The sequence below is a fragment of the Piliocolobus tephrosceles genome, chromosome 20 (assembly GCF_002776525.5).
Source record: "Piliocolobus tephrosceles isolate RC106 chromosome 20, ASM277652v3, whole genome shotgun sequence".
Taxonomy (NCBI): Eukaryota; Metazoa; Chordata; class Mammalia; order Primates; family Cercopithecidae; genus Piliocolobus; species Piliocolobus tephrosceles.
The window spans coordinates 21,794,634-21,821,241 of record NC_045453.1 but is presented as its reverse complement, the minus strand read 5'-3'; the positions used below and the strand labels follow the sequence as shown (position 1 = coordinate 21,821,241).

Sequence of the window (26,608 nt, the reverse complement as noted above, 5' to 3'; positions counted from 1 at the left end):
GTTTCACCATGTTAGCCAGGCTGGTCTTGAACTCCTGACCTCAGGTGATCTACTCACCTTGGCCTCCCAAAGTGCTGGGATTACAGGCATAAGCCACTGTGCCCAGCCAGTTTTGACTTTTGATAAAGCATACAGTTTTAGTTAGAAAATGTAATGGTGCTGATACGGTCATTGGGAGGCAGTTGTGACATGCTCATACCACGTGCAATCCAGGTGATCCTCCAGATTTAGATTGCTGGGATCTTGATGTGGGCAGACAATGCAAGCCATTGGAGAGTGCCAGGGTGGGCCTGGGTGAATTTGAAATGAGCCGTCAGGGTGGCTGACCTGTCCCTCCAAAGTCTAACCTGAGGACAGGGAAAACACTGTTGTGGGAAGAAGCGTTTCAGAATCTCCACCCTTGGGTGTGGACGGCACCTATGGGAGTTCTTTAAAATCAGTCCACAGGTGCTGGAGCAGGCCAGGTCCTTCTTCCCACACCTCTGTTCCTGGCCACTGTGCTGAATTCCTACCCCCATTCCCTGCTATCTCCCTCCCCGACACCAAAACAAAACAAAACAAAACAAAACCAACAACAAGAAAAACAGGTACATCCATTTCGTAGGCTCACTTATCTTAACTAGACATTTTTTCAAATTTTCACTTCAAAAATTTCAAATCTATCTAAAAGTTACAAGAATAGAACAGTGAGTATAACTTTCACTTAGATTGACCAGTGGTTGACATTTTACCATATTTGCTTGCTCCTTCCTTGGAGCCTCACTCTGTTGCCCAGGCTAGAGTGCAGTGGCATGATCTTGGCTCATTGCAACCTCTGCCTCCCGGATTCAAGCAGTTCTCCTGCCTCAGCCTCCTGAGTAGCTGGAATTACAGGTGCATGCCACCACACTCAGCTAATTTTTGTATTTTTAGTAGAGATGGAATTTCACCATGTTGGCCAGGCTGGTCTTGAACTCCTGACCTCAAGTGATCTACCCACCTTGGCCTCCCAAAGTGCTGGGATTATAGGCGTGAGCCACTGCACCCAGCCTGCTTTTTCTTTTTCCATAAATATATATATTATTTTATTTTCTGTTTTTTGCTTTGCTGGATTGACAGAAAGTGGCATATATACTCTTTAACTCCTAATATTTCAACATGTATCTCTTAAGAGCAAAGACATACTCTTAACCACAATCTGTTAAGTAGAGGAAATTTAGCATTGCTATAGTACTGTTACCTAATACACATCCTATATTCACATTTCACCAGTTGTCTCAATGATGTCCTTTATAGAAATGTTTCTTCCGCTCTAGTGTCTGATGCAGACTCAGACCTTGCACTTAGCTGATGTCTCTCTTTAGCCTCTGCAGTATCTTTAGTATCTGCAGTACTTTGTCAGCCTTTCTCTGTGTTTCATGACATTGACATGTTTAAAGGTCAGTTATTTTTGTACAGTGGCCCTCAATTTGGGTATTTCTGATGGATTACTCATAATTAGGTCTGGTTATGCATTTTTTGGCGGGATCGCTATGGGAGTGATATTGATCCTTCTCAGAGCATCACTTCATGTCACTTTGTAATTAACTCCGAAAGGCTGGGCCTTCACAGGTCTCCCCGGTGGTTCCAGCAATTTTTTTGTTTTGTTTTGTTTTTTTGGGACGGAGTCTTGCTCTGTTGCCCAGGCTGGAGTGCAGTGATGTGATCTCAGCTTACTGCAACGTCTGCCTCCTGGATTCAAACGATTCTCCTGCCTCAGCCTCCCAAGTAGCTAGGATTAGGCATGCACCTTGGCCTCCCAGAGTGCTGGGATTACAGGTGTGAGCCACCACACCTGGCCCCAGGGATCTTGATGATTCTTGCTGGCATTGATTGTCACTGTGGTAGATGTCACAATGATGATTTTTTTGCATTTCCAAGCTGACATTCTACAGTAAAGAAAAAAGTTTCCTTCCTCCCCTCTTATAGTTAATTTTATCAGTATAGATGCATTGCTGCCTTTTTTTTTTGAGACGGAGTCTTGCTCTGTGGCCCAGGCTGGAGTGCAGTGGCCGGATCTCAGCTCACTGCAAGCTCCGCCTCCCGGGTTCACACCATTCTACTGCCTCAACCTCCCGAGTAGCTGGGACTACAGGCGCCCGCCACCTCGCCCGGCTAGTTTTTTGTATTTTTTAGTAGGGACGGGGTTTCACCGGGTTAGCCAGGATGGTCTCGATCCCCTGACCTCGTGATCCGCCCGTCTTGGCCTCCCAAAGTGCTGGGATTACAGGCTTGAGCCACCGCGCCCAGCCTGCGTTTTTTTTTTTTTTTACACAAAGTGTTACTCCATTGTTACCGTCACCCATTTTGATGTCTGAATTGTCTTTTAAATTGGCCCTTGTGCCCTTTAACATGCCCCCATCAGTTGTTTTTTTGGATGAAGGGGTGGTCAGGCTTCTTGCGGTATAATTTACAGCGAAAGTCACCGTGTGTAAGTGCACAGTTCGATGTGTTTTGATAAGTGTATATGGTTCTGTGACCAGCACCATAGTCAAAATAAAACATCTCCCACCCAGTAAATTTCCCTGTGTCCCTTTGCAGTCAGTCTCTCCCCTCTATCCTCAGGCTCTGGCAAGCACTGATCTCATTCTGTCCCTATAGTGTTGCCTTTTTAAGAATATTACATAAATGAAAAAATAGAGTACATTGCCTTTTGTCTGGCTTCTTTAACTTAGCTTGGAGTCATTATTCATGCTGTTGTGTTTCAGTAGTTTGTTCCTTTTCTTTTTTTTCTTTTGAGACGGAGTCTCACTCTGTGGCCCAGGCTGGAGTGCAGTGGCCGGATCTCAGCTCACTGCAAGCTCCGCCTCCCGGGTTCACACCATTCTCCTGACTCAGCCTCCCGACTCAGCCTGCTGAGTAGCTGGGACTACAGGCGCCCGCCACCTCACCTGGCTAGTTTTTTGTATTTTTTTTTTTTTAGTAGAGACGGGGTTTCACCGTGTTAGCCAGGATGGTCTCAATCTCCTGACCTCGTGATCCACCCGTCTTGGCCTCCCAAAGTGCTGGGATTACAGGCTTGAGCCACTGCGCCCGGCCGCGTTTGTTCCTTTTTATCACCAAGAGTGTTACATGGTATGTACACACTACAATGTATTTATCTATTTACCAGTTGAAGATGTGTATTGTTTTGAGTTTTTGGTGATTGTTAGTAAATCTACTGTAAACATATACATCTATGGAGACATGTTTTCATTTTTCTTGAATAAATACTTGAGTGGATTTGCTGAGTTACATGATAAATAAATATCTTTATAAGAAGTTGTCTGGGTTCATGGGCTCAAGCTTGTAATCCCTGCACTTTGGGAAGCCAACGTGGGCGGATCATTTGAGGTCAGGAGTTCGAGACCAGCCTGGCCAACATGGTGAAACCTCGTCTCTACTGAAAATTAAAAAATTAGTCAGGCATGCTGGCATGTGCCTGTAATCCCAGCTACTCAGGAGACTGAGGCATGAGAATTCGCTTGAACATGGGAGTTAGAGGTTGCGGTGGTGAACCGAGATCATGCCACTGCACTCCAGCCTGGGCAACAGAACGAGACTTTGTTAAAAAAAAAAAAAGTTGCGAAACTGTTTTCTAAACCAGATGTATCGTTGTGCATTTCACCTGCAATATATGAGAGAGTTTTAGTTCCTCTACATCCTCACCAACACTTGGGTATTGTCAGCTTTTAAAATTTTAGTCATTCCAGCCTGGCCAACATGGTGTAACTCCTTCTCTACTAAAAATACAACAATTAGCTGGGCATCGTTGTGCGCACCTATAGTCCCACGTACTTGGGAGGCTGAGGGAGGAGAATCGCTTGAACCCAGGAGGCAGAGGTTGCAGTGAGCCGAGATCACGCCACTGCATTCCAGCCTGGGTGGACAGAGTGAGACTCCGTCTCAAAAAAAAAAATAATAATATTTTTAGTCATTCTAGCAGGTGGACAGTAGTATCTTGTTGTATTAATTTATATGTCTCCATAAAGAGTAGCAATACTGAGCTTCTTTTCATGTTTTTATTTTACTATTTTCTTTGATGAAATGTAGGTTCGTGTCTTGTCAGTTTTTTTGAGTGTCTTTTTATTACTGAGTTTTGGAGGTTCTATATATATTCTGAATTCAGGTTTTTTCTCAGGTAAGTATTTTGCAGATATTTTCTCTAAGTCTGTGGCTTGTCGTTTGATTTTAAGTGACTTTCAAAGAGCAGAAGTACTGAATTTTGGTGAGGTGTAGTTTGTCAATTTTTTTTTTTTGAAACGGAGTCTTGCTCTGTCACCCAGGCTGGAGTGCAGTGGCGTGATCTCGGCTCACTGCAACCTCCACTCCTGGGTTCACGCCATTCTCCTACCTCAGGATTCAAGTGCCTCCTGGGTTCAAGCGATTCTCCTGCCTCAGTCTCCCGAATAGCTGGGACTACAGGCACCCGCCACCACACCCGCCTTATTTATTTAACATTTTTGTATTTTTAGTAGACACGGGGTTTCACCTTGTTAGCCAGGATGGTCTCCATCTCCTGACCTCGTGATCCGCCCACCTGGGCCTCCCAAAGTGCTGGGATTACAGGCGTGAGCCACCACGCCTGGACGTCACATTTTTGTGTGTGCTAAGATATGTTTGGCTAACCTAAAGTCATTTTCCTTAGAAATTTTAGTTTTAGCTCTTAAATTTAGGTTTATGATTCAAGTTAATTTTCATATATACTGTGACATAAGGGATATTTTTGTCTTTTTTTTTTTTTGTATTTGGATGTCTGATTGTGCCTGCTCTGTTTATTGAAGAGACAGTCCTTTTTTTTTTTTTTTTTTTTCCCTTTTGAGACAGAGTTTTGCTCTTGTCGCCGAGGCTGGGATTACAGACTTGAGCCGCCACGCCTGGCCAAGACAGTCCTTTATTAAATAACCTTCGTACCTCCCCTCTTCACATTTTGAGAACTTCCATGCTTTCTGATACAATAAAATGTTTTAGTCCCACTTTGAACTTTCCCTGCTCTAGCTTTAGCCCCAATGGAAACAGAAATTTCTAATAGAAACAGTCTTGGACATTCCTCCAAGAAGTTCCAGTTCCTTCTAATTGGGAGTTGTGTGTAGAGACAGGACAGGGTGCTGGCATGCTTGTTCCTGTTGGAGAGCCATGGCTCCTAGGCCTTGTTAGGAATAGAGCTAGGAAATATGTATATTTTGAAATCACTATTTTATTTGATTTTTGAGAAAAGAGCTCACTTTGTACCTGGGCTGCAGTTCTGTGGCACGATCTCTATCTCACTGCAACCTTGACCTCCTGAGCTCAAGCAATCCTGCTACCTCAGCCTTCCAAGTAGCTGGGGCTACAGGCACATGCCACCATGCTGGACTAATTTTTGTATTTGTATTTTTATTTTTTCCTCTGAGACAGAGTTTTGCTCTTGTTGCCCAGGCTGGAGTGCAATGGAGTGACCTTGGCTCTCCGCAGCCTCTGCCTCCTGGGTTCGAGTGATTCTCCTGCCTCAGCCTCCCTAGTAGCTGGGATTACAGGCATGCGCCACCACGCCTGGGTAGTTTTGTATTTTTAGTAGAGACAGGGTTTCTCCATGTTGGTCAGGCTGGTCTCGAACTCCCGACCTCAGGTGATCCACCCGCCTCAGCCTCCCAAAGTGCTGGGATTACAGGCATGAGCCACCAAGTCTGGCCAATTTTTGTATTTTTTTGTAGAGACGAGGTTTTGCCATGTTGCCCAGGCTGGCCTCAAACTCCTGGATTCAAGCCGTCTGCCCACCTTGGCCTTCTCAAAGTTCTGGGATTACAGGAGTGAGCCACTGTGCCTGGCTCCTTTTTTACTTTTTTTTTTCTTTTTTTTTTTTTTTTTTGAAACAGAGTCTTGCTCTGTCGCCCGGGCTGGAATGCAGTGGCGTGATCTCGGCTCACTACAACCTCCGCCTCCTGGGTTCAAGCAGTTCTCCTGTCTCAGCCTCTTAAGTAGCTGGGATTACAGTCACGTGCCACCACACCTAGCTACTTTTTGTATTTTTAGTAGAGACGAGGTTTCACTATGTTGGCCAGGCTGATCTCAAACTGCTGACCTCAGGTGATCCACCTGCCTCAGCCTCCCAAAGTGTTGGGATTACAGACGTGAGTCACCGTTTCAGGCCCCCTTTTTTACTTGTTAAATGTCTTTTGATGAGCTGTTTTATTTTATTTTAGTATTTATTTATTTATTTATTTTTGAGACGGAGTTTCGCTCTTGTTGCCCAGGCTGGAGTGCAGTGGTGCTATCTCGGCTCACTGCAACCTCCGTCTCCTGGGTTCAACCAATTCTCCTGTCTCAGCCTCCTGAGTAGCTGGGATTACAGGTGCCTGCCACCACACCCAGCTAATTTTTTATATTTTTAGTAGCAATGGGGTTTCACTATGTTGGCCAGGCTGATCTCGAACTCCTGACCTCGTGATCTGCCCACCTCGGCCTCCCAAAGTTCTGGGATTACAGGCATGAGCCACCACACCTGGCCAGTGGTTTTTAATTTTGAGGAATTTCTTTCTTTTGTCTTTATGGTGGATATATTTTGTGTTCAACTCTTTGTCAACCTTACAGCTTGAGGCTTTCTTCTGTTCTAAAATCTTTGTAGTTTTAGTTTGGATCACATTTAAGTGATCCTAGGTCTAATTAATTTTTGTTTGTGGTATGAGTTAGAGATGATGGTTTGATTTTTTTTTTTTTTCTTTTCCCTCCCCACTCCGTGCAGATATCTAGTTAGTTGCTTTGGCACTGTTTTTTTAAGAGAGATTTTTAATTTGTTTTGGTGTGTTTGCCAAAAATTGAGTGACCTTGTATGTGCAGGTCTTTTTCATGCCGTTTTGTTGATCTGTTTATCCTTACACAAAACCATATGCTAGCTGTTGTGACTTTATAGGAAGTTTTAAAATCTGGTAGTGTAAGTCTTCTAACTTTGTTTTTCTTTTTTTGAGTGTCTTGGCTAATGTCGGTTAGATTTTTTTTTTTTTTTTTTTTTACTTTTTGAGACGAGGTTTTGCTCTGTTGCCTAGACTAGGGTGCAGTGGTGCGATCATAGCTCACTGTAGCCTTGATCTCCTGGGCTCGAGTGATCCTCCTGCTTTAGCCTCCCGCGTAGCTAGGACTACATACAGGGGCACACCACCACACCTGGCTAATTTTGTTTTTATTTTTGTAGGTCAAGGTCTTGCTATGTTGGCCAGGCTTGTCTTGAACTTCTGAACTCAAGTCATCCTCCCACCCTGGCCTCCCAGAGCGTTGGGATTACAGGCACGAGCCACCCTGCCCAGCCTGATTTTTCTGTCTATGTGATTGTAATCACTTTCCTGATAATGTCCATGATACACAAAAGTTCTAAAGTTTGATTAAGCATGACTTGTTTTTTTTTCCCTCTTGTTGACTGTGCTTTTAGTTTCATATCTTAAAAACCAGTTGCCAAACCCAAAGTCATGAAGATTCGCTCATGTTTGCTTCTGAGAATTGTGCATGTTAGCGCCTCTGTGTAGGTCTTTGGTCCATTTTAGGATTGTAATCACTTTAATATGCAGTTATTTTAGGTTCTTTTCCCATCGTTGTTGACTTAGTTTTATTTATTTAATATGTAAAACAGTAAATGCTTCCAGAAGTCAAAACTATCATTCCAATCTCATCCCCTGTCTCTCTGCCCTAATCCCTCACACCTGTTGTAGGTAACTAATTTCGTTGCTTGCTTTTTTTTTTTTTTTTTTTTAAGACGGCGTCTCGCCCTTTTGCCCAGGCTAGAGTGTAGTGGCACAATCTCAACTCACTGCAAGCTCCACCTCCCGGGTTCATGCCATCCTCCTGCCTCAGCCTCCTGAGTAGCTGGGACTACAGGCGCCCACCACCACACCCGGCTAATTTTTTTTGTATTTTTAATACAGATCGGGTTTCACTGTCTTAGCCAGGATGGTCTTGATCTCCTCACCTCGTGATCCACCCGCCTTGGCCTCCCAAAGTGCTGGGATTACAGGCGGGAGCCAACGCGCCTGGCCCAATGCTTGCTTTTTTTTTTTTTTTTTCCTTTGAGACAGGGTCTTACTCTGTCCAACTCAGGCTGGAGTGCAGTGTTGTGATCTTGGATCATTGCAACCTCCGCCTCTCATGTTCAAGGGATACTTGTGCCTTGGGATACAACGAGCCTCCCAAGTAGCTGGGATTGCAGAGGTGCGCCTCCACCCCTAGCTAATTTTTGTATTTTTAGTAGAGACGGGGTTTCACCGTGTTGGCCAGGCTAATCTTGAACTTCTGACCTCAAGTGATCCACCTGCTTCAGTCTCCCAAAGTGCTGGCATTACAGGTGTGAGCTACCATGTCCAGCCCATTGATTTCTTCATCCTTCCTCTGTTTTTTTTTTTTTTTTTCATAAATGAGCTTATAAACATGTGTGTCTGTTTATGTATGTGTAGATATTTATATAAAGTCCTTTTCTTAAACTAAAGCTACCATATCATATACACTCTTTTGTAGTTTGATTTTTTTTTTTTTAACTTAATGTGTGTGGGGAATCCCTCTTTATCAGTGCTTAGAGATTTGTCTCATTCTCTTTTGTGGCCACATAGCAGCCAGTATTTAGTAGGCCTAGTCCTGGCTGGAGGCTCAGAACAGATATTAAACTTGAGCATTTGTGCTGCATTTGTTTCTGGGCTTTGCCGGGCAAGCTTTCTTTTTGCCAGTTGCACCGGACCACACTAAACTCAGGACAGCCTGTGAGCTGGGGGCATGGGAGTAAAAAGGTCTTCTTATTTCATGCCTGACTGTTTGGGACTCACCAGACTCAAGAGCATAAACCAGTTGGAGAAGTAAGAAGAAAGGCGAGAAAGCATTTGAAATGATCCCTGCTTCATTTCATTTAGTAGGCCGTGTCCTTGATTCCCCTTCCCTTTGTCTGTGTGAAGTGTGCCAGCCAGTGTGCCTTGCAGCTTTTAATAAGTGTCTGTCCGCTTTCACTCAGTCTTTCCCTCTGAAACAGGTGGCCCGGGAGAGTGGCCCACCCCACATGAAGAACTTTGTGACCAAGGTTTCGGTTGGGGAGTTTGTGGGGGAAGGTGAAGGGAAAAGCAAGAAGATTTCAAAGAAAAATGCCGCCATAGCTGTTCTTGAGGAGCTGAAGAAGTTACCGCCCCTGCCTGCAGTTGAACGAGTAAAGCCTAGAATCAAAAAGAAAACAAAACCCATAGTCAAGGTGAGAACTTTTCTGAACACAGAAGGTGTTTTCATGATCTATAGGTGGTTGGGGGGTTTAGAAGGCTGGTTGCTGTCCCAGAGGTGAAAGGGGATGAGACCAACGTGCCACACCCCAGGCCTGCCGCAAGAGCCACCTGTTAGGTAAGATAAGGACACTGTGCCAGTTCAGTAGGGGTACCCGCAGATGGGCGCACACATCATCACAGCCCCAGCAATCACAGTGGGGTATTGGACGGGAACGCCATGCCCGTCTGTGGGGCGCGTGGTGAAGTAACAGTGCCTCTGTCCCAGTGACCGTGGTGCTGTTCTGAAGGTGGAGGAGATTCGTGCCAGGCAGGAGGCCCACGGCGGGAGGGTGGGAGTGAGACATTTTTCTGTGTGCCTTTTCTTTTGGATTTTTGAGCCACACTAATGGATCTATGAAAGCATTATATTGACCCCTTCCCCAACCCCAGAAAGGGGACATAATTCCATGGGGGACTTTGTGATTTTCAGTATATGTAGTTTCACGCTGTATCAAGGTCCAAATTTTTCTTACATAAAAGCATACTATGTATACCCTTTTTTTCTCTTTTTTGCTTAATATAGCCTGGAAGTCACTTCTCTGATCAGCAGAGTGAATGAGGGTTCCTTGGCACAGAAGGTGGCCACAAGGAAGTAACTGGGATTCTGAGGTTCTTCTTGCCATGTGGCATCAGCTTGAGCTTTTTTTAAAAAATGGTTTCTGGATTTTGAGTTCTTTTCAAGAAAATTGGGAACCCATCATAGCTCAGACTTTTGGAGAGTTGTAGGAATATTGTTTTATGTTTTTTCTGCCCATTTACTGTCATATGTTGAAATATGTTAAAAAGCAGCCGTTGCAGTCATAGTGATGCTTCGTTATAGTGAAATGTTGATGTTGGTTTGCTAAGAACTTAAAACCACCTAGAACAATCATACAAAATCAAAGCATTTTCAAAATGTTAAATTTAAAAACATCTAATTCTGAGCCATTAGGTCAACCCAAAATCTCTTATCTCCTCTCATATCCTGATCTCTGAGTTGACCAAGTTCATGGAGTGAATAACATTACAGAGTTTCTGCCTTGTTTGTTCCTCAGCCACAGACAAGCCCAGAATATGGCCAGGGGATCAATCCGATTAGCAGACTGGCCCAGATCCAGCAGGCAAAAAAGGAGAAGGAGCCAGAGTATATGCTCCTCACAGAGCGAGGCCTCCCGCGCCGCAGGGAGTTTGTGATGCAGGTGGGTCGGCATGGATGATGGGCGCCCCTTCCTCTGACCACGTCCAGCCTTGGGGGCTGATGGCGGTTCAACGCCTGGACACCTTCATGAGGAGGGTGGATCCTGTGGGCCATGTTCTGCCAGCAACTGTGGTCCTTATTTATTTATTTATTTAGTTTATTAATTAATTTATTTATTTAGTTATGAGACAGAGTCTCACTCTGTCGCCCAGGCTGGAGTGCAGTGGTGCAGTCTCAGCTCACTGCAACCTCCGACTCCCTGATTCAAGTGATTCTCCTGCCTCAGCCTCCTGAGTAGCTGGGATCACAGGCACGTGCCACCACACTCAGCTAATTTTTTGTATTTTTAGCAGAGATGGAGTTTCGCCATGTTGTCCAGGATGGTCTTGATCTCCTGACCTTGTGATCCTCCCACCTCAGCCTCCCAAAGTGCTGGGATTACAGGCGTGAGCCACTGTACCCAGCCAGTTGTGATCCTTATTAAGACCTTGTGGCTTGCAATAATTTGACAGCTTAAACATATCACAGAAATCTGTAAAGGCTACATATCAAAGATTAAGTTGTTTATCTTAATGCTTAAAATAAACACTTAGTACATGTGAATGTAATGTCTGCACACCAGCATTACTGCTGTGTGCACTGGTGGGAATGTGGGTGTGTTGCATCGAAATTTGGAAGGAGAGAGTCCTGGGGTGGTGGGTGCTGAGTGAAGTTTTTCTTCATTACATCTCCTTGAAGGTTTATGACATTGCTCTTTTCCAAAGGTAAATTTTGTAAGTAGTATCAAGAGATCTATTCCTGTTTCTCCTAATTCTTGTGGAGTCTGGAATCCAGGGTTGCCTCTTCCTTAGATTAGGTGACACTTCAGATTAGGATGGAACATATCTTTGTACTTAGCTTATTAAGTTCAAAGCTAAGTGGTCATTTCACATAGGCAGCTCAACTTAATTGTGATTTGAATTTTTTTTTTTTTTTTGAGACGGAGTCTCGCTCTGTTGCCCAGGCTGGAGTGCAGTGGCCGGATCTCAGCTCACTGCAAGCTCCGCCTCCCAGGTTTATGCCATTCTCCTGCCTCAGCCTCCCGAGTAGCTGGGACTACAGGCGCCCGCCACCTCGCCCGGCTAGTTTTGTATTTTTTAGTAGAAACGGGGTTTCACCGTGTTAGCCAGGATGATCTCGATCTCCTGACCTCGTGATCTACCCATCTCGGCCTCCCAGAGTGCTGGGATTACAGGCTTGAGCCACCGCGCCCGGCCAGTGTGATTTGAATTTAAGTGCTTTCTGATGTAAGACAGAATTCTTATCTCTTGTATAGCAATGTATAACTTACAAAGTTGACCTCGTATGTTTTACCTATGCAGTCAGAAGGTGGGAAAAGAATGATCAAGGAAATTGCAGTTTGCTGAGAGCATCAGTAATTTGCCCAAGATGAAATAGCTGGTAGATGGCCAGGTTGGAATTTAGTCCCAGGCCAGGGAATGGTTTCTTCGACTCTCTTGAGTCTTGTGACCTGGGCTTTCGTTTTAGCAGCCAGGTGCCTGTTATTACAATCAACTTGGAAAGGGGTTGTAAGCAGTGATGTCCTGGAACATGTTTAACAACCAGCTCTTGGGGAGGGTGGTTTGGTGGAAGGAGCTGAATATATGTATGTTTTATATATATATGTGTGTGTTATAAATTTTACTGACACAAAGGATGTGTGTTATAAATTATACTGACATGTATACATGTGTTTTATAAATTTTACTGACAGGATGTGTAGCACAATTTATAAATCATATATAATACACTTTATTGTAAATTTCATACATATTTCAGTGTGACAATCACCAGCGATAGTTTTGTAAAATCAGACAACACATAATGGTTTATTACTATCCAGTTCAGCAAAGGTGTTGCTCATGTCATTGACAAATCCATACTTTAGACTAAAGATTTTGGTTCTAGCATGAATACTGGTTGAAATATATATTATATATATAGTTTTTTTTGGGGGGGGTAGGGGGTGAATGGAATCTTGCTCCATTTTTTTTGGGGGGGGTGGGGGTGAATGGAATCTTGCTTTGTTGTCCAGGCTGGAGTGCAATGGTGCGATCTTGGCTCACTGCAACCTCCGTCTCCCGGGTTCAAGTGATTCTCCTGCCTCAGCCTCCCGAGTAGCTGGGATTACGGGCACCCACCACCATGCCTGGCTAATTTTTGTATTTTTAGTAGAGATGGGGTTTCACCGTGTTGGCCAGGCTGGTCTCAAAAACTCCTGACCTCAGGTGATCCACCCACCTCATCCTCCCAAAGTGGTGGGATTACAGGCGTGAGCCACCACGCCTGGCTGGTTGATATTTTTTGTTTATGTTAACAGGTAAGATGAAAGTAAAACAGGCCTGGCTTGATGGCTTACTCCTGTAATCCCAGCATTTTGGGAGGCTGAGGCAGGTGGATCACTTGAGGTCAGGAGTTCGTGACCAGCCTGACCAACATGGTGAAACCTCGTTTCTACTAAAAATACAAAAGTTAGCCAGGCATGGTGGCACATGCCTGTAATCCCAGCTACTTGGGTGGCAGGGCAGGGGAGTTGCTTGAACCTGGGAAGTGGAGGTTGCAGTGATCCGAGATCATGCAATGAAGTGAGACCCTGTCTCCCCCAAAAAAGGAAAAAGGTAAAACAATGAAGACATGTAACATTACTCATTTGTAAATGATATGCGTGGCTTCTCTGCTAAATTAGATAATAATTTTCAAAGATGGGAAGATATTTCAGTTTTTTGTAATAGTTACAATGTAATGGCTGCAGACTTCTCATGCTTTTAAGATTAACCTGCTTTATTAGCCTTTTCATCATTGTAGGTTTAGACAATCAGTAAACAACTTAATCTTTGATATGTAGCATTTGTATGTTTCTGTGGTGTCAATAGTCCCACTATGGCTGATTTCAAGCTCTCAAAGTGATACTTCCGATCGCAGTGCTCAGAAGAGATGTGCAGTAGTTCACCATCACAGACTGTTTCCATCATACAAATGCAATAGCCGGACAGACCCTCGAACACAGATAATTATAAAATGCAGTGAAAAATTACCTCTGTTAAAATAATTATCAGCTTATATAATTAAAGGTTTAATACTGGCTATGTTTGACAGCCAGCTTCCCAAACTCCTGACTACTTAATAATTAGCTCCCACAGACGAGGAGGCCAGGTTCGGGACACTGCTCTTATTTCACTTCTGACCATAGTTGGATTATTTTGCTGACACACCAATTCCTGCCTGGTTGTTATTCTGAAGGTTTTTTTTTGAGACGGAGTCTTGCTCTGTCGCCCAGGCTGGAGTGCAGTGGCCGGATCTCAGCTCACTGCAAGCTCCGCCTCCCGGGTTTACGCCATTCTCCTGCCTTAGCCTCCAGAGTAGCTGGGACTACAGGCGCCCGCCACCTCGCCCGGCTATTTTTTTGTATTTTTAGTGGAGACGGGGTTTCACCATGTAAGCACTGGTCTGTTTTGACTTCTTCGTGCAGGTGAAGGTTGGAAACCACACTGCAGAAGGAGCGGGCACCAACAAGAAGGTGGCCAAGCGCAATGCAGCTGAGAACATGCTGGAGATCCTTGGTTTCAAAGTCCCGCAGGCGCAGCCCACCAAACCAGCACTCAAGTCAGAGGAGAAGGTGAGTGTGTGGGCTCTCTGATTGCGAAATGGTCTCTCGCCTCACCTTAGGAAACTGAGGCACCTCCAGGGGCAGGCCTCAAGGCAAGGCTTCATCCTCCTGACAGTTCAAGCAGTCCTGCTGAGCAGTGTCTCATCCATTTGGACCATAATGTGCTCAGAGGGGCCTCGCATGTCCACTGGCCCCAGTAGGCTCTGGTTAGATCGTGATTGTGTCAGTATTTTTGTGGTCTGGGGACCCTTTGTGGAGGGCAGCTTGCTCCTAGGATGAGAGCATGAGGGGTAATTAGGATTGAAGTTACTAAGTGTGATTTGCACTCTAGAAATGAAGCCTATGTGAAAGATTTATAACTGTTAGGCTTTCATTAATTGTGGAACAGACTGTTTTTTCTGGGAAAATAAGATGGTGTGACAGCAGAGACAGGCCAAATCCAAAGTTTAGGTTTGGGATTTCTTTTTTCCTATGTGAGTTAAATATCAGATGAAAATAATCCCCTGTGGAAAATTCACGGCCAGGTGTGGTGGCTCATACCTGTAATCCCAGCACTTTGGGAGGCTGAGACCTTGAATCCAGGAGTTCAAGACCAGTCTGAGCAACATGATGAAACCCTGTCTCTACAAAAAAAATTAAAAATCAGCCGGGTATGGTGGCTTGTGCCTGTAGTCCGAGCTACAAGGCTGAGATGGGAGGCTTGAGCCTTGGAAGGTCAAGGCTGCAGTGAGCCACGATCATGCCACTGCACTCAGCCGGGGCGACAGACCCTGTCTCAACAACAACAAAAAAGGAACGTCACAAGAAAAATTCATGTCTGCCTGAAGTGGTAAGCAGGACCTCAGCAAAAGCCAAGGCTGATCTTTCCCGTCACTGAATGGTCCTGGTGAGATAAACTTGAAATCAAGCCTGATTCATTGATGTCTGCCAGTCATATCGACAGTGAGAAACAGCTTCAGTCGTGGCCAGTTAATAACTGACTGAGACCCCAGATACCGCCAGTATAGATCTTAGACTTGGATTTTGAGTTTTTCATTTCAGAATCTTGTAGGACATTCATAATGTCCTTTGTTACTTCGTAGAAAGGTGATGTTGTGTTTGACAGAATTCTTAGGTAATAACATTTTCCCCATAAGGGTGTTAATTTTGGAATATCACCTTATTTTTTTAATTGGATATCAGCTCCAGGAAATATTCTCGATTTATTTGTTTAGCTTCAGTCTGAAAGCTTCTTTCCCCACCTTGGTGGGCTCTACCGTCTAGCATCTCTGCTCTTTCTGGTTAAATGCTTCCCGTCTTCCTGTGGGTGCAGAGTGCAGCTCAGCATTCACAGGTTAGTGCACTTTGTTAGATGCTCTTTGTGGGCAGGGGTGTGGGCAGGAGGGTGCATTAGGAGAAGGAGGCAGGCTCTGCCCAGGTGTCCGTCAGTGTGCCAGTGGTCAGGTGGGGCAGGGTTTTTCTGCCGATTGCCTCAGTTATTGCTGATTGGACTTTATGTAGGTTTAGACAGCAGGAGCTAATTTTTCAATGATCTGATTTATGCTCATGGCGCCCCCCCCCTTTTTTTTTCCTTTTTTAAGACACCCATAAAGAAACCAGGGGATGGAAGAAAAGTAACCTTTTTTGAACCTGGCTCTGGGGATGAAAATGGGACTAGTAAGTGTGATCTTAATATCGTCTTCCTCTGAATGTGATTCTGGGATTTGCATGGGTCCTGAATGACAGCAGGAGTCCAGCCAGTGAGGTCCCGCATGCAAAGTGTCTGATCATTCCCTGATTCCCTGCGCTGCCATGCATGCCAAGGGGAGGGCCAGCGTGGGGTTTGATGGTGTCATCGCGTTTTTCCAGGCTGTGGATGTGGATTCGTGTTTACCGTGTGTGTCCCTCCCAGGTAATAAAGAGGATGAGTTCAGGATGCCTTACCTAAGTCATCAGCAGCTGCCTGCTGGAATTCTTCCCATGGTGCCCGAGGTCGCCCAGGCTGTAGGAGTTAGTCAAGGACATCACACCAAAGATTTTACCAGGGCAGCTCCGAATCCTGCCAAGGCCACGGTAACTGCCATGATAGCCCGAGAGTTGTTGTATGGGGGCACCTCGCCCACAGCCGAGACCATTTTAAAGAATAACATCTCTTCAGGCCACGTACCCCATGGACCTCTCACGAGACCCTCTGAACAACTGGACTATCTTTCCAGAGTCCAGGGATTCCAGGTAACTGTCAGGCCTGAGCTCTGATGGCTGTGCCTCAGGACAGTCATCCTTCGGCTTCTCTCAGAAAATGAACTTTGTACTTTGTTTCTTCAATCAGGGATGGGTTGGGGAGCAGTGGTGGAAGGGTGGCAGGGAAGGAGGTATAGAAGTATTGTAAGCATATGTGGTAAGAGAAACATCTTTATCCTTTAGTAATATTTCAAAATGCAAGCCAACCCTAAAAACAAAGCTGCTAACCACTTGCAGTGGTTGTAAATTTGGATTTCAAAGAACAGACTCATCATGCTGACACCTTCTGCCTGGTGGGAAAGGATATGGCTTCTCCCAGTCTAGGGCTTCTGAGCAGACACCTAGGTTCCTGGAAGGTTCTGGGCTGACAGGGCAGGTCTTGGTATAGCCACAGTCAGGCTGAGTTGGAGAGAAAAGCGGATGATCTCCTTGCTTGTGGGGCCCGGAGCTGTAGCCCTCCAGCCCACTCCTACTTGCTGTTACCTACCCTACTTAGCCTCAGCTCTCTTTTCCTCCTTAGGTTGAATACAAAGACTTCCCCAAAAACAACAAGAACGAATTTGTGTCTCTTATCAATTGCTCCTCTCAGCCACCTCTGATCAGCCATGGTATCGGCAAGGATGTGGAGTCCTGCCATGATATGGTACGTCACACCTTGGGTGAGGGATTAGGGTGTTAAGTTGTGTGTTTATGTGGAGCCTGCCTTGGTTCAGCTTGTTACTAGCCTGAGGAAGGTGGGAGAAAGATTCTCCCGTAGACTTTGAGAATAATTAATTGTTTGATAGTGTTCATATTTTTTAAGACTTTTTGTCATAGCTGATTGGATTGATTTCTCACTCTTGATCAGAACTCGTCAGCTTTGGTCCACCTTTCCCTTTTCCCTGCTGGTCTGGAGGGGCGACTGGGATCCTGCAGCTCACCCAGAGACTGCACTCACTTCCTATCTCACCAGAACAAGGAACTCAACATTCTGGCAGCTGTAAAAACCACTTGCTTTGGTGTTCTATTCAGATGAAATTATTGTTACAAGAAAACTGAGAAAAGGAATTGATCAGATTAACAAATCTAAGCAAACTGTGGTGTATTTACTTGATGGGACATCATGCATGCATGAAATTCACGTCTCTGGGTGGGGTGCGGTGGCTCACACTGTAATCCCAGCACTGCGGGAGGCTGAGGCGGGCAGATCACCTGAGCTCAGGGATCGAGACCAGTCTGGCCAATGTGGTGAGACCCCATTTCTACTAAAAATACAAAAAAATTAGCCAGGTGTGGTGGTGGGCGCCTGTAATCCCAGCTACTTGGGAGACCAAGGTAGGAGAATCGCTTGAACCTGCACTCCAGCCTGGGCAACTGGGTGAGACTCCGTTTCAAAACACACGAAACAAAACAACAAAACAGTGTCTCTGAAGATAATGTAATAAGAAAAATAAATGATAGGCCAGATGTGGAGGCTTACACCTGTAATCCCAGCACTTTGGGAGGCCAAGGTGGGAGGATCGCTTGAGCCTAGGAGTTTGAGACCAGCCTGGGCAACTTAACTTAGTGAGACCCTGTCTCTATAGAAAGAAAAATACATGATAGATTTTTGTTAGAAAGCAGGATGTAACATTTATACAGTCTGGTTACCACAAGGTTAAAAATACTAGAAGGAAAAATACAACATTTTCAGAGGTTATGATTCAATGAGGTAACTGAGTATTTTTTTAAATTTGTATTTTAAATTAAAAATTCAAAGTTTTATTTAGTAGTACGAGAGTTTAAGAAGTAGCCACCTGTTTGCTGGGCAGCAGGAACTCTTGCCTGCCTGACCAGTGTATCATGCTGTGGTCCCAAGTGATGGCTGTGGCTTTACTCTTCTTTCCATCCCCACTAGGCTGCGCTGAACATCTTAAAGTTGCTGTCTGAGTTGGACCAACAAAGTACAGAGATGCCAAGAACAGGAAACGGACCAATGTCTGTGTGAGTGCGCTGATGAAGGGGAAGGCACTGATGATGGGGAGGCTGCCCCTCGTTTGTGTTGAGTTCACACTATCTGCTGACTCAGCGGGGAAATATTTGCCTGAGTTACTTTCTGGCCCTTTTGCCTGAAAGGTTTCCAAATTCTCTGGGCAGAGAGATTTACTTTTAAAAAACATTTTGAGGCTGGGCACAGTGGCTCACACCTGTAATCCCAGTACTTTGGGAGGCCAAGGTGGGTGGATCATGAGGTGTTAGGAGTTCAAGACCAGCCTGGCCAAGATGGTGAAACCCTATCTCTACTAAAAATACAAAAATTAGCTGGGTGTGGTGGCAAACACCTGTAATCCCAGCTACTCGGGAGGCTGAGGCAGAGAACTGCTTAAAACCTGGGAGGTGGAGGTTGCAGTGAGCCAAGATAGCACTACTGCATTCCAGCCTAGGCGACAGAGCAAGACTCCGTCTCAACAAAAAAAAGAAACCTTTTTGAGTCGGTCATACCTTCACATGGTCAGAACTCTCCTTTATTTTACAAGGTACAATCTTCTCCTCAGACAGCCCCCATCCCATCCCTCCTATTTTCTCCACCGCCTCCCCCATAGATCACATTTTTACTAGTTTCTCCTGTATCTTTCCTGTATGTTTCTTTATGCAAATATAGACATATATTTCTTCCCTCATTTTCTTCCTTTCCCCCCGCAGAGATAGCAAGTACACACACCCTCCTTGCTTATTTTATTTACTGGCATATCCTGGGAAAACTTTTGTTATCATAAACTGGGGCTTTTAGTATTGTATATTGTACTTCCTGATGCTTGCCAATTTCTTTTCATTTTTAATAGTACTTTAATTCTCTTACATTTCAAAACTAGCATCATTTTCATTTTTCTTCCTTAAAGGTGTGGGAGGTGCTGAACCTTTTCTGGCCATGAACCATTATAAAATCCCAACATATATACTGAAAATACTGAAACTGCTTTGAAAATTTGGAATTTCTGATACCTCCAGTGGGCCGAGAGACATGGTGGGTAAAGGATGTGGGCAGCAGCAGGGAAGACAACAGACACGAGGCGGCGGCTGTGGCCGGGCTGGACTGTGCTGGGGTTTGTTGTGACGGCCACTCGGTGACCTGGTGGTCCCTATGCAATAGCAGCTGCCTGTGGGGAAGAAGGGCAGCCCAGCCAGCTGGTTCTCCCGGGACACCAGCAGATCCACACCCTGGGCACCTCCGTGTTTGGTCTTTTTCCCCCTGTGTGAAAGAAGAAACAGCGTGACCCTTTCTCAGGCTGGCTCACTCAGACACATGGGGACAAACCCTGGACAGCCATGCCAGAGAGAGGCCTTTGACCGGCCCCAGAGCTAAAAGCACCAGAGAAAATCAAATGCTTCCTACTCAGCGTGACCCAACTTTTCTAGCGTGCTATGGCCCCACCACCTCCTGCAGTACCCACACCATCACCACTGCTTTCTCTTCCAACAGTGATCTGTATTCTTAGTTTCATTATTTTCTTTTGATTGATATGACACTATATAAAATTTTCATTTGAGAGTTTCTCAATTGTATCTAGTTATATAGCACAGTTTGGAAACTTGTCTGAGACTGACTTTATCAATAATCTAACCGACAAAGATCATATCCATGTGTATGTGGTTAGATATTTTTATTTAATTGACTAACCCAGGACAATTTCAGTGATGCAAATTGTGTGCCCTCTGGTTCAGCTGAAACAGTCCTGGACTTTCAAAAACCTTGAATAAGTCTCCCACAGTTGTATAAATTGGACAATTTAGGAATTTTAAACTTTAGATGATCATTTGGTTCCATTTTTATTTCATTTTTATTTTTGTTAATGCAAACAGGACTTAAATGAACTTTGATCTCTGTTTTAAAGATTATTAAAAAAAAATTGTGTATCTATACATACAGCTCTTGAGGACTTAGCTTTCACTACACTACAGGATATGATCTCCATGTAGTCCATATAAACCTGCAGACTGATTTTCCAGAGTGCTCGATACTGTTAATTACATCTCCATTAGGGCTGAAAAGAATGACCTACATTTCTCTATACAGCTGTGTTGCTTTTGATGTTGTGTTATTGTACACAGAAGTGTGTGCACTGAGGCTCTGCGTGTGGTCCGTATGGAAAGCCTGGTAGCCCTGCGAGTTAAGTACTGCTTCCATTCATTGTTTACGCTGGAATTTTTCTCCCCATGGAATGTAAGTAAAACTTAGTGTTTGTCACCAATAAATGGTAATACTAAATTTTTTTGTTAATTTATTCTCAAATGCCACTACTGCTAGGTTGGTCCCCTCCCAACTTGCCCCTATCCTTTTATTTTTAAGAAAAAACTTTGTAATGCTTGTGATTCCATCTGGGCAAAAATCTGAAGATCTGAAATAACTTTATATCAAACCATTGATCAATAAACAGCTACTAATGAAGTGTTTGGTCCTGTTGAGCAGTAACTAAAATAAGGGAAGATGTGAGTAAGGGGATGGAAGCTCGTCGTGGGGACCAGGGCCAGCCCCTGCGGGAAGCGTTGCTGCCTCTCAGGGGCATGTTGGGTACCTGGATGTGGGGACTTGTGCCCCGTCCAGACCTGACATTGCTACCCAAAGAAATGACCCCAAGGAGCTGAGGGGAGACTGCCAGACACTTCCCAGGGCACCCTCATCTCTCACCATAGTGAGTACTGAGGAGGACATGCGTTCCAGCCTGGTTGAGGGGTGGGCTAGTTGGTTTTCGTTTCTTAATTTTAGAAGAAGTGGAAGAAGATTGTAAACGTTTCACTATAAATCCAGCCGATGACTGTACTGCCAGAATAACTGAAAGTGATCAGAAGGTTATGGAAAACGCTAAAGGCAGAAGGAAATGCAACATTTGGAGGATAAAAGCAATGAAAGGAGAAAAAGTGTCTTTACATCTTTAGAAACAACAAAAAAAGGATTCATGGACCTGTAACTCACGTCACAACCCTCCCCCAGACTGAAGGTTCTTCGAGCAGCTGAGCCTGGGGCCCTGACTTGATGCACTTTCGCAGGGAGTATACGTGGTGGCAGCGACACTGGAAGCCGACCAGTGTGATCTTTTGTGTCTCTGACTTGTTTATAAAAACTCATTCTGGGCACTCCATTGAAGAAGGGGTGGCCTGAGGCAACTTTGGGAACAGACTCAAAGTAATTGAGCATTAAGTTAAAAATATTACAGTAAAAAAATTATAGTTCAAAAACAGTAAGTTTTTCTTCTTTTTTTAATTTTTATTTTTTGAGACAGAGTCTGGCTCTGTCGCCAGGCTGGAGTGCAGTGGTGAGATCTCGAATCACTGCAACCTTCTCCTCCTGTGTTCAGGCAATTCTCTTGCCTCAGCCTCCCTCCCCAAGTAGCTGGGATCACAGGCACGTGCCACTGTGCTTGGCCAATTTTTGTATTTTTAGTAGAGATGGGATTTCACCACGTTGGCCAGGCTGGTCGTGAACTGACCTCAAGTGATCTGGCCGCCTTGGCCTCCCAAAGTGCTGGGATTACAGGTGTGAGCCACTGCGCCAGGCAGTATATAGCCTTTTTTTACTACATTTTTTTTTTTTTTAAAGGCAGGGTCCTGTTGTCGCCCACACTGGAGTGTAGTGGCATGATCACAGCTCAGTGCAGCCTCGACTGGGCTCAGGTGATCCTCCCACCTCAGTTTCCTGAGTAGCTGGGACTATAGGCACATGACACCATTCCTGGCTATTTTTTTTTTTAAAGAGAGAGGGTCTCACTACATTGCCCAGGCCGGTCCAACTGGGTTCAAGAGATCCTGTCATCTCAGCCTCCCAAAGTGCAGATGTAAGTCACTGCACCTAGTCCTTTCTTTAACTTTTAAAATTTTATTTCAAAATAATTTCATGGAGAAAAGGTACATTCTACTGAAATTATGGTCTCCTCCTGGCTCCCTCTCTCTTCGAAATTTAGATATTCCCACCCCCCCAAGTCAGGGAGTGAACACTGCGTCCAGTCTGTGGACCCCATGCAGATCTCGCCAGCTTTCCCAACAGTATCTTGTCCTTTCCGGGTCCAGGGTCCCTGTCAAGAGGTGTGTGTTTCCTTTAGTTTTCTCCTGTCTGCGTCAGTCCTCTCGGCTTCTGTGTTTCACGTCCTAGTGGGGTGAAGTCTCCAGGCCTCTCTGTAGTACACCCTCAGCCTGGATCTGGCTGACGGTGACCAAACCTAGGCAGCACTTTTGTGGCAGGAAAGCCACAGAAATTATGCTGCACTCTTCTCTGTATGTCACTCCAGGGGCACAGTTTGTTAATGCTGGTGACACAGGCAGATGGCTCCACTGTCAGGTCATGCTATGTCTCTTGTTAATCAAGGAGTATTTTGTGGGGAGACATCCTCAAGGCACATGACCAGCCTGTTCCTCTTCAAACCTCTACCCTCCATCCTTGTCCTTCATTGACAACTCCCATCTGAATCCACCACCACTGCCCATCCATGAGCCTCCATGTCCACTGTTTCCTCTGCCGACACCCCGCCCGTGTGTGAAGCCTTCCCTCCCCATTGATGTGTTATGTCAGCTAATGGACTCCTAGTTTGGGTCGCAATCCATTGCAACCATTTATTTGATGTTCATATTACCTCAAATTTGGACATCAGAAGACCTGTCAAAGTGACTTTTGTGTCCTTTTAGCATGTTTAAAAAATTGTGGTAGGTAAGACAGAAAATTTACCATCCTATTAACTCCCTTTTTTTTTTTTAAAACAGCATCTCAATCTGTCATCCAGGCTGGAGTGTAGTGGTGTGATCCTGGCTCACTGCAACCTTGATCTCCTGGGCTTTCCTCCTACCTCAGCCTCCTGAGTAGCCGGGACTACAGGTGTGCACATCCATGCCCAGCTACTTTTTTTATTTTTAGTACAGTTGAGGTCTGGCTATGCTGCCCAGACTAACCACTTTTAAGTGTACAGTTTATTCATAATGTGTAGCCACCACAATCCAACTCCGTAACTCTTTTCATTTTGTAAAACTGAAACTGTCCCCATGAAACACGAACTCCCCTTTCCATGCTCCCTCTAGCCCCTGGAAACCACCACTTGTCTATGATTTTCATTCTAGGAACCTCCTGTAAATGGAATCAGACAGTATCTGTCCTTCTGTGGCTGGTTTATCTTACACAGCCTAATGTCCTTAAGGTTTATCCATGCTGTCATATGTCAGTTTCCTTCCTTTGTTAAGGCTAATATTCCATTCTGTGTATTTATTCCACGTTTTGCTTATCAATACATTGTCAATAGACACTTGGGGTCGGATACGGTGACTCACACCTGTAATCCCAAAACTCCAGATCACCTGAGATTAGGAGTTCAAGACCAGCCTGCGTGCGGAGGCTGAGGCAGGAGAATGGCGTGAACCTGAAAGGCGGAGCTTGCAGTGAGCTGAGATAGTGCCACTGCACTCCAGCCTGGGCGACAGAGCGAGACTCTGTCTCAAAAAAAATTAATTAAAAGGCACTTGGGTTGCTTCCACATGTGAATGAATATTGGTATACAAAATCTTTGAGACCCTGGTTTCAACTCTGGGATATGTACCCAGAAGTGGAATTGCTGCATATAATTTTTTTTTTTTTTTTTTTTGAGACGTGGTCTCCCTTTGCCGCCCAGGCTGGGGTCAGTGGCGCCATTTCGGCTCACTGCAACCTCCACCTCCCAGGGTCAAGTGATCCTCCTGTCTCAGCCTCCCAAGTACCTGGGATTACAGAGGCCCACCGCCACACCTGGCTAATTTTTGTATTTTTAGTAGAGACAGGGTTTCCCCATGTTGGCCAGGCTGGTCTTGAACTCCTGACCTCAAGTGATCTGCCCGCCTCGGCCTCCCAAAATGCTGAGATTACAGGCATGACCCACCACACCTGGCCTGATTCAGCCATTTTTCTAAGGAGCCCTGGTTCCCTTTAGTAGAAGACAGCATTTAGAAACCAAGATCTGGATGCTCTGAGGGCTTACTGCTACTGGGTGGGGTGTTGTTTCTGGATCCCTGTAATAGACAGGAAATCTGTGTGTATATATATCTATCTACACAGATCTGTCTGTATGCATTTGTATACGCAGGGTTGTTTGTATCCTTCCGCCTCTGTGTTCTCAGTGCATTCTCTAACACTGAGATTGTCTCTCTCTTGGATCCTACAGTCATCAGGGCAGACAAGCTTGGGACTCGGTCGCTTCCCACATTGGCATTGTTTTTTTCCAGAAAGTGGGTGGTGACTGCATTGTCATGACTTTGTCCTCACGGTCATTAAAGGGAAAATTTAATGGGTAATGGTTATTTCCTCATAGCTGTATTTTCTTGAGTTTGTTGTTCTTGTAGCATCCTCCTGATTATTTTCTCCTAAAGTATCTTAATGCTAATCGTAGACAAAAACTCACCTGTAAGTATTTTCACCCATAGCTGGGTATTTTTCTGGTTCTTCAGGCCTTCTTAAGCCAGAGTAATGTGGCCTAGGTCTTAGAAACAAGTATCACTTCTGAATCTAGGTTTCCTTCTAGGGCTCACTGAGCTATTCTAAGTGGCTTTGCTGGGTGAATGCTCAGTGACAGACACCATAGTCTCGATCCCTCCTGTTAGGAGGACACCTGGGATTGGTGTGATCAACAGGAAAAGATACTGGCCTTTCCCAAAAGCATGATGCTGCTGCTTGCTTTTATAGGGATCAGTGTGAGTTCAGTAGAATAGGATCATCCCAGGAAGCAAACCTGAGGCCCAAGAGGTCTGGCTTTGTTTGCACGTAACATGTCAGAAGCATCCACTGGCCGGGCACGGTGGCTCATCCCTGTATTCCCAGCCTTTTGGGAAGCCACGGTGAGTGGACTGCTTGAGCCCAGGAGTTTGAAACCAGCCTGAGCAACATAGAGACCCCCTTCTCTACAAAACAAACAAAAAAACTAGCCCGGCCTAGTATCATGGCAGTACTGTGGGCTTGTAGTCCTAGCTACTTGGGAGGCTGACGTGGAAGAATCACTTGAGCCCAAAGTCCAGGCTGCAGTGAGCTGAGATCACGCTACTGCAACTACAGCCTGGGTGTCAGAGAGCCGGCCTCAATAAAAAGCAGTATTCATCACTACGTCTGGTTTAAGGGCTTAAATATCTGTGTGCAAGTCTTAAAAACAAAACTTACTTGAAATTCCAAATCCATAAATACTGGATTTGTCACGCACTTAATCAGAGCAGGATTGGCAGAGGGAAGAGTGGAGGCGTTGGCCATTGTTCTTAAATAGGGCTTTTAAAAAGATGCGTTGTTTTAAGAAGCAATGGCTAACTCAAAGATAGGAGGTGGGAGTTTGTTGAAGAGGCAGCATAGCCATTTTCTTGGATTTTTTGGTAAACTTTTCCTATGGTGCTGAGTTCTTGGAATTTGTTACTTTGTGTGCTGTACTGACGTATTTATATATACAAAGCATGTAAGTACAGCATGTAAAACTAGGCTGTAGGACATTCTCCTCAGACTTTGCAATTTAAATGGCATCACAATTTTCACTAGCAAAAACTAGGAGATTTGTACTGCTTTATTATGTGCTTCTAACCTAAGTTTAGTATTTAAAAAATGCATTCATCCGGCCGGGTGCAGTGGCTCACCTGCAGTCAGGAGTTCAAGACCACCAGCCTAGCCAACATGATGGAACCCCTTCTCTTCTAAAAAGTAGCTGGGCATGGTGGTGGGCACCTGGAATCCCAGCTACTGGGGAGGCGGAGGTTGCAGTGAACTGAGACTTCACCATGGCACTCCAGCCTTGGCGACAAGAGTGAAACTCTGTCTCAAAAACAACAAAAAAAATCCTTCATCCACACATTCTTTTATAGTCACTGAAACGTACAAACATCAGGTCTGCAGTGACAACAGTAAAGCAGTCTATTTATAGTAGTAATTTTGTTTTTTGAGACAGAGTTTCTCTCCTCCCCCAGGCTGGAGTGCAATGGCACAATCTCAGCTCACTGCAACTTCTGTCTCCCAGGTTCCAGCGATTCTCCTGCCTCAGCCTCCCAAGTAGCTGTCATTATAGGTGCGTGCCCTCATGCCAGGTTAATTTTGTATTTTTAGTAGAGACAGAGTTTTATCATGTTGGCCAGACTGGTCTCAAACTCCTAGCCTCAGGTAATGCCCGTCTTGGCCTCCCAAAGCGTGGGATTATAGGTGTGAGCCACCATGTCCAGCCAGTAATTTTTAAAATTATTTTTTGTTTGGGACTTTTTGGAGACAGGATCCCCGTCACCCAGGCTCAGACCAGTGTGATCACAGCTGACTGCAACCTTGACTTCCCAGGCTCAGGCTGATCTTCCTGCCTCAGCCTACTCAGTATCTGGGACTACAGG

General features: G+C 45.0%; 1 protein-coding gene across 1 annotated transcript in view; it reads left to right on the top strand.

Moving 5' to 3' along the window:
* The window catches only part of STAU1 (staufen double-stranded RNA binding protein 1), a 59,053-nt gene extending 38,348 nt beyond the window's left edge, over positions 1–20,705 (top strand). Inside the window, exons 7-14 of the mRNA XM_026449180.1 lie at positions 8,793–9,190; positions 10,292–10,435; positions 13,943–14,089; positions 15,661–15,736; positions 15,972–16,291; positions 16,821–16,943; positions 18,177–18,262; positions 19,159–20,705. Of these exons, the coding sequence (XP_026304965.1) occupies positions 8,793–9,190; positions 10,292–10,435; positions 13,943–14,089; positions 15,661–15,736; positions 15,972–16,291; positions 16,821–16,943; positions 18,177–18,262; positions 19,159–19,174 (1,310 nt within the window). The 3' untranslated portion in view covers positions 19,175–20,705. The remainder of the gene's footprint in view (positions 1–8,792; positions 9,191–10,291; positions 10,436–13,942; positions 14,090–15,660; positions 15,737–15,971; positions 16,292–16,820; positions 16,944–18,176; positions 18,263–19,158) is intronic.
* Positions 20,706–26,608: the final 5,903 nt, after the last annotated feature.